This window comes from Spea bombifrons, chromosome 10 (genome assembly GCF_027358695.1).
Source record: "Spea bombifrons isolate aSpeBom1 chromosome 10, aSpeBom1.2.pri, whole genome shotgun sequence".
NCBI classification, from domain to species: Eukaryota; Metazoa; Chordata; class Amphibia; order Anura; family Pelobatidae; genus Spea; species Spea bombifrons.
The window spans coordinates 18,606,157-18,618,801 of record NC_071096.1 but is presented as its reverse complement, the minus strand read 5'-3'; the positions used below and the strand labels follow the sequence as shown (position 1 = coordinate 18,618,801).

At 42.1% G+C, this 12,645-nt stretch overlaps 1 protein-coding gene across 1 annotated transcript; it reads left to right on the top strand.

Moving 5' to 3' along the window:
• Positions 1 to 7,842: 7,842 nt before the first annotated feature.
• Positions 7,843 to 10,173, top strand: LOC128467397 (glyoxal reductase-like). The gene is made up of 2 exons (XM_053449039.1): positions 7,843 to 7,927; positions 9,092 to 10,173. Exons 1-2 carry the CDS (start codon positions 7,912 to 7,914, stop codon positions 9,949 to 9,951), a joined length of 876 nt encoding a protein of 291 aa, XP_053305014.1. The 5' UTR covers positions 7,843 to 7,911; the 3' UTR covers positions 9,952 to 10,173.
• The last annotated feature ends 2,472 nt before the right edge of the window (positions 10,174 to 12,645 follow it).

Below are 12,645 nucleotides of genomic sequence, written 5' to 3'. Positions count from 1 at the left end.
CCGCTGCTAGCCACACCTCCTTCCGGCTGCAGCGGACGTTGTCTACACGGATCGCGTAGACGCCAACCCGCTGCCCCGGCAATACAGCAGAAAGCACCGGTAAGTGTGTGTGTGGGGGGGGTGTTAAATGGGGGGGGGGGTAGACAGGAGGATCCAGGTCCCCTGCAGCAGTGCGGGGGATCTGGATCTTAGCCTCTATTTGAGGTCTGATTAGAAGACGACCCCGATTAGAAGACGAGGGGTATTTTTCAGAGCATTTGCTATAAAAAAATCATTAAAATATTACAATAAATAAGTAAAAAAATGTCATTGTGACATCACTGGCATTAATAACATGTTCAAGAGGTCCCTAAGAGGACCTCTAACCATTTTTTAAAATATATATATATATATATATATATATATATATACATATAAAAATACAAAAATAAAAAAATTATACAAACAACATACATAATAGATAATAAAAAGAAAAAAAAATCCTTACATCCCATTGCTCTAACACAAAATCTACCCTGTATAACCCTCCTGCCCCATTCACAACCCTAAACCCATTAAGCCATAAGCATAAAAATTCTACGAAGAATGTACACCTTATATTATGTGTGACGGATTGTCCTGTGCCCCAGACTGGACACATCCGCCCGTAAGCTCCTTCCCTCTCCCAGTAAGCGGAGACGCTGTGGCTGTCCGAAGAAAGCAGTCACAGACCAGAACTTCCCTCAATCATGAGACAGGACTTCATGCTTTGAGGTTAAAAACAGAACTCTCTTTATTACAAACACACAGAACTTATATACAATCTCCATTCACTGTGCACCAAACCCAACCCCCAATCCTATCAGCCACATCTCATCACAAATCTCATCAGCCACATCCCCTCACAAATCCCATCGGTATACAGGGGATGTATCAGGTGAGGGGATTAAGGGATACAATGGGTTCCCCCACCTGTGTTATCCCCCCTGTAGTGCGGGTGCCGTCTGGGCAGACAGGGCTGTGCTGGCTGATTAAGAGCCCCAGCCAGATTATAGGATCGTCACTTTGAAGGCCGGAGCTGCAGCCACATTCAAACAGGGTACACATAAATATAATAATAATAAAAACAGTGAAGATCAGACAGTATGTTCCCTATAAGTGCTGGAAAAGTATGGAAAATCTATATAACTTAGGTATTTCTGAAATCAGGACACCTGAATTGATACATTTGCAGGGGATTTTCAATCACTTTACCTAATTTTGTGAGGATTCAGAGGGAAAATTTATAAAAAATTAGGTGTTTTTTTTTCAAACTTTCGCTATTTTAACTAAATTTGTCTTTCTAAATTTTCAGCTAATCATCTAACTATGGTATCAAAAGAAAGCTCTAGCTCTCCTTGAAAAACCAATATATAGTTTACATGGGTACATTATTCACAGGAAAAGAGAATAATCGCTGGACCGGCATAGCGCAAAAATGGCAAAATAGCTCTGGGACTTGAGGTACCAAAACCCCCTGGGATTGAAGGGGTTAAATAAATGTTATTGTTATTAAGATTCCCTGATTACCTTAATTAAATAATTTAAAGTTAGAATCAGGCCACAACTACAACACGGACCAAGATGGCTCAGGCAGGGTGTTTATGGAACAAAGATGGTATATGATGGGCTGTTTGGGGACAAAGTTGACTCATGCTGGGCTGTTTGGAGACAAAGATGGGAAGTCCTATGTGTGTTATCTGGGTGCTGGTCAGATTCTATGTGGGCAGTGTGAATGCCAGAGCTGGCTTTGGGTTGTGCGGCCTATTATCTATGTCTGTAATTTAGGGGGTTTTATCTATACCTTTTAATGCTGAGTTTTTATGTGAATTCCAGTTGATCTATACATACAAAGCTGGGGTTGTGTTGATCTATACCTGCTATGTTTCCATACATTATTTATGTATACCTGCAAATACGGGGTTTGTTAGTCTTACTCAGTTGATCAATACCTGCAATGCCGTTTCCATGTGTTTATTTGAGCTATACCCTCAGTGCTGAGTTTACGTGTGATTTCCAGTTATTCTATACCTGCAATGCTGGGCTTGTGTCTTCTGGTGATCTATACCTGCAGTGCTATGTTTCTTTACATTATTATTGTATACCTACAAATACAGGATTTGTATGTCTGATTCTATGCCTTCAGTACTGAGTTCACATGTGAATTTCAATTGATCTATACATACAAAGCTGGTATGTTTCCATACATTATTTATGTGTACCTGCAAATATAAGGTTTGTATGTCTTATTCGGTTGCTCTATAAATGCAAGTGCTGTTTTATGTGTTGTTTATTTGATCTATACCTATTTTCTGGTGCAGGAGCAGAGGGAGTGATTGCATGCTAGGGAGTGTGGCACGGGGCCCAAGGAAATGCTTGTGCAGCAGGGTCTAATATTTGTATATATTGGCATCAGGGGCTAAAATTAATATATATCGACAGCAGGGGCTAATATTTATATATGTATTGGCAGCAGGGTCTAATATTAATATATATCGACAGCAGGATCTAATATTAATATATATTGGCAGTAGGGGCTAACATTAAAGAAACTGCCAGTTTAGCTGTTATTTTGAAATCATATTTCAATCATAGTCTTTACTTCAAAGGGATAAGTACATATTATGTAGTTAAAAATGTATGTCTAACGTGTATATAGATATAGACCCCTACTGGCTGCCAGAGAGGATCCAGGTCCCGTGCAGCGCTGCAGGGGATTTGGATTTTAGTGCGCGATGTGCGCAACCTCCCTACTTCCCTTCACTTCTACCTGCCCCACCAGGGGTTAATATAGCAACAGAAGAAAAATGGAGCAAGTAAGCAACACTGGGTAAGGTAAGCATGGAGTATTATCTTAATTTTATGCTTATTTGCCCTGTGTTTCTTTTGTTGATATATTAACCCCTGGGGGGGCAGGTAGAATTTTTTCGGGATCTATTATTTATGTCTGTGCATTCTTTAATTTGTGTTTTATTTTTTGATTGCTGTAATATGATTTATTGTTTGTATTCTCCATATATTTATATATATTTATATTGTATTGTGTATTATCTATTCTTTTTTGTCTATATTTATTAAAGCATATATTTATGCCTATTTTAGCGCTGTCAGTTTTTCTTATATCAGGGAGGCACAGTGGCATAAAGGGGCTATGAGGCATATCACGGGGCACAGTGGGATATCGGAGGTGTAAGGCATATCGGGGCATGGTGGCATATAGGGGGGTATAAGGCATATGGGGGCATGGTGGCATATCGGGGGTGTAAGGCATATCAGGGGGCATGGTGGCATATAGGGGGGTATAAGGCATATCGGGGCACAGTGACATATTGAGGTAAAGGGCATATCAGTGACATATTGGGTATAAGGCATTTAGGGGGCTATAAGGCATATCAGGGCACAGTGGCATATAGGGGGGTATAAGGCATATTGGGGCACAGTGGCATATAGGGGGGTATAAGGCATATTGGGGCACAGTGGCATATTGGGGTGTAAGGCATATCAGGGGGCATGGTGGCATATAGGGGGGTATAAGGCATGTCAGTGGCATATAGGAGGTATAAGCATATTGGGGGCACAGTGTAATCTCTGGTACATAGGAGGTATAAGGCATATATGGGGCAGAGTTGCAAGCTGGGAGTGAGATGTGCATAACTGGGGGGGGGCAGGTTGGCAGATAAAAGAAAATATAACAAGAGGCATTTTTGTCATAGTTTTTATTAAATATGAAAAAATTGTTTACATGAATTAAAATTTAGTAGTAAAACTTTTTTGGTATTAATCCAATTATCTGATTAATCGAAAAAAAATCGGCCAACCATGTGCTTCATACTGTGTCCCGGAATGGCAGAAATAAAATGTGGTCACCCTAGCAATACAGTCATCCTGATTCAGCAATAAAGATTAAAAAAAACGATGAGACTCCTCAAACTTGTCTGGCCCCCCCAGGGGCGTCAACCTCCTAAACGCTTTTAAAACGGGCGTCCGCTGGAGAGTGGTCACAACCGCCACTGCGTGTGTGACTTCGCCAGCTGCAAGATGGCGGCCGCCCTGTAAAAAAAAAATTAAGTTGAAAAAGTTCGCTAGATGGTCTCCAGACCCTCTAGAGAACACTGGCTCCACTTGCAGATTGAATACAGGTACTGCATTCAACCATGCAAGTCAATGGAGCCCAGCTTTCTAATCACAATGTGATTAGTAAAAATAAATTAAAAAAATAATTAGAAAAAATGAGTTAAAAAAGCAGTAAAACTTAAAAATAATTTCCCACTGATGTCAAATTAAAAAAAAAAATAAAAAAGGCAAAAAAAAAATAAAATATATATATATATATATATATATTTATAAAAAATATTTTTGTGAGCAAGTCCTAATATTAGCACATTAGCTTAAAACAATTCTCGCATGGAGAGAGTTAAAATACTGGCATATTAAATGCCCATGGGGTGTCTACTTTTAAAATTTGATGGGGTATATTGAATTAGCCGGGTTCAACAATGTCCCAATTAACACGGGGGGGGGGCACACATCTAATTTCCAATTAGAAAAATGCACACGTCCCAAATGTGGCCTTTTAGTTCCCCCAAAAAATGACAAACCCATGCACTCAGGAGATGTTGCTTAACACATATTGGGGTGTCGTGTGACAGCGGCATATACCAGGAGCTGTAAATTCATACATAAAAGTAGGTGTGTGGGGAAAAATACAAACAAAAAATACTACTGCAAACTTTGAAAAAAATGCAGGTGGTAAAATGTGTGCATGCAAAGAGTTAAAATACCAGCATTTAAAATACCCTAGGGTGTCTAGTTTTCAAAAATATATGGTTTTATTGGCCACACTGAAATGGCCCGGCTCAAAGATGTACCAAACAGGGCATGGGCAGTGGATCCCCAAATGCCAAAGTTCAACATTGAAAAATGCGCATGCCCCAAATGTGCCCCCCCCCCCTCAAACAGCCAGGCAAAATCATTCATGTGATGTATCGCTGTACTCAAGAGATGTTGCTGAACACATATTGGGGTGTTTTATGATAGTGATGTATACCAGAACCTGTTTATTCATACCTGAACTAAAATGTGTGTGGCAAACAAATGACTACCACGAAGTTTGAAAAAGACCGGTGGTAGATATGGTGCATGGAAAGACTTAAAATACTAGCATTTGAAATACCCTGGGGTGTCTAGTTTTCAAAAATATATGATTTGATGGGGTAAATTGCATTGACCGGCTTCAAAGATACCCAAAATGGCACATGGGGGGGGGGGGAGAATTAGCAGATTTGGAAAAAATGGCTTTGAAATAGCAAAACGCTACCTGTACTTATTGCCCTATAACGTGTAGAAAAAAGCAAAAAAAACATTGGGTATTTCTAAACTCAGGACGAATAATAGAATCTATTTAGCAGGTTTTTTCATTACCTTTTATAGATGAGTAAAAGATTTTTCAACTAAAAGTTAGAAAAAGTCATTTTTTTCTAAAATTTTCACCATATTTTATACTTTTTTTTTAATAGTAAATACATGGTTTATACACTGCTCAAAATAATAAAGGGAACACTAAGATTACACATCCTAGATCTGAATGAATTAACTAATCGTATTACATACTTTCATCTTTACATCGTTGAATGTGCTGACAACAAAATCACACAAAAATTCTCAATGGAAATCAAATTTATCAACCCATGGAGGTCTGGATATGGAGTCACACTCAAAATCAAAATGGAAAACCACACTACAGGCTGATCCAACTTTGATGTAATGTCCTTAAAACAAGTCACAATGAGGCTCAGTAGTGTGTGTGGCCTCCACGTGCCCGCATGACCTCCCTACAATGCCTGGGCATGCTCCTGATGAGGTTGCGGATGGTCTCCTGAGGGATGTCCTCCCAGACCTGGACTAAAGCATCCACCAACTCCTGGACAGTCTGTGGTGCAACGTGGCGTTGGTGGATGGAGCGAAACATGATGTCCCAGATGTGCTCAATCGGATTCAGGTCTGGGGAACAGGCAGGCCGGTCCATAGCATCAATGCCTTCCTCCTGCAGGAACTGCTGACACACTCCAGCCACATGAGGTCTAGCATTGTCTTGCATTAGGAGGAACCCAGGGCCAACCGCACCAGCATATGGTCTCACAAGGGGTCTGAGGATCTCATCTCGGTACCTAATGGCAGTCAGGCTACCTCTGGCAAGCACATGGAGGGCTGTGCAGCCCCCCAAGGAAATGCCACCCAACACCATTACTGACCCACCGCCAAACCGGTCATGCTGGAGGATGTTGCAGGCAGCAGAACGTTCTCCATGGCGTCTCCAGACTCTGTCACGTCTGTCACATGTGCTCAGTGTGAACCTGCTTTCATCTGTGAAGAGCACAGGGCGCCAGTGGCGAATATGCCAATCCTGGTGTTCTCTGGCAAATGCCAAACGTCCTGCACGGTGTTGGGCTGTAAGCACAACCCCCACCTGTGGACGTCGGGCCCTCATACCACCCTCATGGAGTCTGTTTCTGACCGTTTGAGTGGACACATGCACATTTGTGGCCTGCTGGAGGTCATTTTGCAGGGCTCTGGCAGTGCTCCTCCTTGCACAAAGGCGGAGATAGCGGTCCTGCTGCTGGGTTGTTGCCCTCCTACGGTCTCCTCCACGTCTCCTGATATACTGGCCTGTCTCCTGGTAGCACCTCCATGCTCTGGACACTACGCTGAGGGACACAGCAAAACTTCTTGCCACAGCTCGCATTGATGTGCCATCCTAGATGAGCTGCACTACCCGAGCCACTTGTGTGGGTTGTAGACTCCGTCTCATGCTACCACTAGAGCGAAAGCACCGCCAGCATTCAAAAGTGACCACAACATCAGCCAGGAAGCATAGGAACTGAGAAGTGGTCTGTGGTCACCCCTGCAGAACCCCTCCTTTATTAGGGCTGTCTTGCTAATTGCCTATAATTTCCACCTGTTGTCTGTTCCATTTGCACAACAGCATGTGAAATTGATTGTCCATCAGTGTTGCTTCCTGAGTGGACAGTGTGATTTCACAGAAGTGTGATTGACTTTGAGTTACATTGTGTTGTTTAAGTGTTCCCTTTATTATTTTGAGCAGTGTATGGTTGCAGAAATGTTAAAACGGCCATTGTCACGAAGGGTACAAAAAATAAAATCAGCCTTTGTCACGAAGGGGTTAAGGGGATAAAATTATTTGGATTAGCTGAAACAAATAACATAAATAGGGAAGGGGCAAATAATTTTTCACAGTATTGTACTTTAATTAGTTATTTTTTCATTAGAAGCTCCAAAATCATTTGGTTTTTCAGGCAGATCAAGGGTACAGACAATCATATAAACAACGTAGACATTATAAATCAGACAAGGCCAGGCCAGGGAAGAGCCCAAGGGTAAGTGGAGTCTGGGTGCAGTATTTCTTTGGCACCCCCATAACTAACATGCAATACACCCACTTTAGCATTAGATTGTCCCTTTAAAACCGACAAATGCATCGCATCACAGCTCCCGCTTAAGGCTGTTAAGCTCGGCTTTAGACGCCATCACAGGTATCCGAGCCCCCATGTCTTCCAGTGAGCCTCCACTCCTCCCCCATCGCAGCACATAACTAGAAACCTTCTCCCAGCACAGCTATGCAGGTTATTATTAAACCAAGCAGTGCGGCCTACAAATCTACTGAAAACATTTCACGCACCACCATAAACACACACAATACACCTTGAGCACGCTAAACCGGCGGTTGACTCGCTTTATTCTCACTGAAAGTGCGTCGCTACCGCTCAGTTTTGATTGGTTGCTACCAGTTAGTCTTTAAGGGTCCGGGTAAGAGACACTTTGGCCCCGCCCGTTTCTGGTTCGGGTGGCTGTCATGTGATTGTGGAACGTTGCTAGATGGAGAAGCAGACTAGTAAGTTGTGCGTTTAAGTGAAATTTTGTGTCGGTAACGGAGTTGGGAGTACCGCGTATTTGGAAGACTTGTAGTGATTTAATAAAGTATTGTTCTCACTCGAGACATTAAGCTTCTGGCACAGGCGCGGAATAAGTTGCGGCACAGGCCTTTGTTACGAAACGAGTACACCCACATTATACGGACATTTTTAACTAGAAGTCTGGTATATGTCCGCTTTCTCCGCGAGCAACGGGTATAATATAGGAAGTGTACTTCGCCTTTTATAAGCACAAACACACATTTAATTAGTAGCAAACTTATGTTTTTTATGTCCATTGTTTTGGTTATGCCGATCTGGAAACCCTAGCCCTATATTTTATAACAAAAGTAAGGTTGTTCCTTAGATAAACGCTTTACCGAGCACTGAGAGGAAATCATCTTTATTGGCTTTATGTCTGTATCTGTTACATGCGTGTCGGAAGGAGGGACTGAGACTTCAGTTTGTTATTTTTTATTTTAACGTCTGATTTGTTGTTCTCACTTGCTCTGCTTCTGTAAAAGTTGCATTTTCGAATGATTTTGACCTAAGTTAGACACTGCACTGCAGCTCATTTAATTAATTTTGATTGGATTTGTGCCCCAACGTAGTTGTACTTAAGACTTGAAGAAGGCTTTTGTGTTTTAGTTTGTGTTACTTAATTACCTGCAATATCCTAAGGCTGTTTTTGTCATTTGAATGTATCCACATTTTCTTTTTCATGTAATGTACAGACATCATACAGGCCAGCCCTTATCTATTTGCAACATCTTTGTAATTTGTTTCTTTTTGAGATTGGTGTGCTCTCCTCTTCCTGTTTATTTGCTGCTATTGCTTCTGGGCATACAACTTGATTAACGTTTTAAGGCGGTGATATATGACCCATGGGCTTGTGGGGGCGACAACATGAGCTAATTTGTAAGGTGTATAATAACTGCGAGATGGAAGTTGAAATAATTGCGTTGGATTGTGCTTCTATTTCGTTGGCAAGGAACTTCAATAAGCCTGTCTTATTCACTAAGGTGTGAGAAGATGGGCAGCTTTAGGGTATAGTCTTGCATATGGTTGATGCATTGAAGACTTGCATTTTCTAAATTAGTTTTGTCTCCTTATAGTTTTATCACCTTTTTTCCCTCTTTTTGCAGGTTTTTCAGAGACTGTAACCCTTAATAATGGTGTAACCATGCCCCTTCTGGGACTGGGTACCTTCCACTTGCGTGGGCTCCAGGATGTTACACAGTCTGTGGACGCTGCCCTTGCATGTGGCTACCGATTATTTGACACTGCTAGTGTTTACAGAAACGAAGAAGAGCTGGGTCATGCTTTGCACCAGCTTTTGCCTCTTCACGGTCTAACACGCTCTGATATTTTCATTACCAGTAAGCTTTCTCCTGCTGATCTGGGCAAGGGAGCACGAGAAGCCTGTCTACGTAGTTTGGAAAGATTAGGGTGTGAATACCTTGATCTCTATTTGATACACTGGCCGGGCAGGCAAGGCTGGAAGAGTGATGATGCCCGTAATGCAAAGGCAAGACAAGAAGCCTGGAAGTCAATGGAAGATCTTTATGAAGCAAGGTATATAAGAGCCGTGGGGGTATCCAACTATACAGAGACTCACTTGGCAGAACTCTTAACAACATGCCGTGTATGGCCTGCTGTATTGCAAGTGGAGTTTCACCCGTGGCTTCCACAAAAATCCCTCCTAAACTGGTGTAGGGAAAATGGTGTCTCCCTACAGGCTTACTCATCTTTGGGGTGTGGAGATCTATTAAATAAGGAGGAGGTGAAGAAAGTAGCAAAAGCCCATAGAAAAACAACCTCCCAAGTGCTGCTGCGTTGGGCTCTTAAACAAGGTGTAGGGGTTATACCCAAGTCTGCAGACCCTAGTAGAATTAAAAGCAATTTTGATGTTTGGGACTTTGACTTAAGTGAGGAGGATATGCAGGAGTTAAGTGGAGATGGTAAAGAGCATAGGTATTGTTGGAACCCCAAGGGGGTGGCATAGAAATAATCACATTCCATAATAAAAACTGCTAAATGACTTGAGCAATGTGTTTATAATACAAAAATATTTAACTGAAATATTAAGCTACTTGTTCTCTTCTGGCAATCTTATTTTTAAGAATTGTCTTATGTTTATTACTTGATATCCTTGGCATTACTTAAGCCTTTCAGGACCAGTGTTTCTTTTTAAGCATGTTTGCGCTAAATAATTGACCAGAGCGGTTTTTGTGTTTTTTCTTCAACTTTGCCTTCTAATTTAGTGCACCCCCACAAAATAACATATACCAGGTACTGGAAAACACCTCAATATGTGTTCAGCAACATCTCCTGAGTACAATGATGCTACTCATGCATAGGCTTCTTGGGTTGTTTGAGGTAGGGCTGCAACTAACAATTATTTTCATAATTGATTAGTTAGCCGATTAATCAGATAAAAAAAATAAGCACATTTTTAACTCGTTTAAAATAATTTAATGAACAAATTGGGTGTTAAAAACAAACAGCAGAATAAAAAAACTTAAAATTTACATTAACATGTGTCACTGTACACTGCACACCACACACTTCTCTGCCACAATGGCATTTCTCTAATACCCTTCTTATTTTACTGACATAATAAAAGCTATATTTAAAAAGGGATAAGAACCCAAACTCAATATTTCTAATTTCTCAAACTAGGTTTTAATACCTAAAAAAGTTTTGTTAGTAAATATTAAGTCACATGTAAACTATTCATATTTAACCCTTTCAGTCCCCTATGGACGTACTGGTATGTCCTGCCCTTTTTTGCAGCGGCAGAGACAGATCCCTGCCGCTGCACGGGAGAACAGGCTGTCTGGACTCCCCCCTGACAGCAGAAGCCAGCATCGCTGGCTTTGTGCTGTCCGATCTGATGTAACCGCTTCCGGCACGAAAGCCAGAAAACTGTAAAATTTTTATGGTAAATCAATGTTTATTGAGTTTTTAAGATTTTAAGGAACAAGGGAAGGGTACAGAAAATCAAAAAGGGGGGGTGGGAGAGGGGAAGGGTGGGAGCAGGTACAGTTCACACTATGCAAGCATGCAGGCAGTACATCAGTGATACATGGTTACAGAGCTAAATGAACACGGAGCAAGAATAGCGCGAAAACCGGTGCGGTAAGTACAAGGTGTTATACAGCGATATGACGTGGTTACAAACTCCCCTCGTCAGTGGGGACAAGCCATGTGATAAATAAAGGTGCTCATACTCCATGGCACAAGTAACCTTCAAGAAGAGAACTATGACGTGAGTAGGGCTGCAACTAACGATTATTTTAATAATCTATTAGTTGGTCGATTATTTTTTCGATTAATCGGATAAAAAAATTGCAATTTTTTTTTTAAATTTAAAATAATGTAATAAAAAAACCATACAATTTACACTTTCATCTCTTTATCGCAATGGCCTCTCTATTCACCTTCTTGTTTTACTGACATAATAATAAAAGCTACAAGAACCCAAACAGTGTTTCTCAAACTAGGTTTTAATACAAAGTTATTAGAAAATATTAATTCATACTTAATAAAAACTATGAGAAAAAAGCCTTGTTTATATTTTCTTTTATTTACCAAACTGCACATCTGACCCCCAGCTTGCCACTCTGCCCCCAGATATGCCTTATACCTCCTATATGCCAGAGATTCCACTGTGCCCCCTGATATGCCACTGTGCCCCCGATATGCCTTATATTCCTTATATGCCAGTGATATGCAGCTGAGCCCCCTGATATACCTTTTAGCCCCAGATATGTCTTATGCCCCCCTGGTATGCCTAATCTCGATATGCCTTATACCCCCTATATGCCTTATAACTTCCAATATGCCACTCGCCCCCATTTATGCTTTATACCTCCCTATATGCCACTGTGTACCCTGATATGCCACTCTGCCTCCCATAAGTGCCCTGTACCACTCTGAAATTCATTATACTCCCTGATTCACCACTCTGCCTCCCCCAGATATGCCACTCTGAAATTCATAATACCCCCATACACCACTCTACCTCCGCTATACACCACTTCAACTCCCCCAGATATGCCATTCTGCCTCCCTGAAATTCATTACACCCCCATACACCACTCTGCTACCCTGAAATTCATTGTACCCCCCATACACCACTATAACTCACCCATACACCACTCTGCCTCCTCCCCCTCCCATACATCACTCTGCCTCCTCCCCCCTCCCATACACCACTCTGCCTCCTCCCCCTCCCATACACCACTCTGCCTCTTACCCCCTCCCATACACCACCTTGCCTCCTCCCCCTCCCATACACCACTTTGCCTCCTTCCCCCTCCCATACACCACTTTGCCTCCTCCCCCTCCCATACATCACTCTGGCTCCTCCCCCTCTCATACACCACTCTGGCTCCTCCCCCTCCCATACACCACTTTGCCTCCTCCCCCTCCCATACACCACTCTGGCTCCTCCCCCCTCCCATACATCACTCTGCCTCCTCCCCCTCCCATACACTACTCTGCCTCCTGTCAGCAACGGAGATTCACAAGACACCCTGGTGCTTGCATATGGGGTTCCAGAGATAGTACAAATAACATCGGCGAAAGGGCACAGCCCTTCAAAAGTCTTTTCGGCATCGGTGGAAAGAAAAATCGATGGGATGGAGGCGGACCGCGCGAGGTGAAGCAAATTGAGAGCGCGGATGTTCCCATC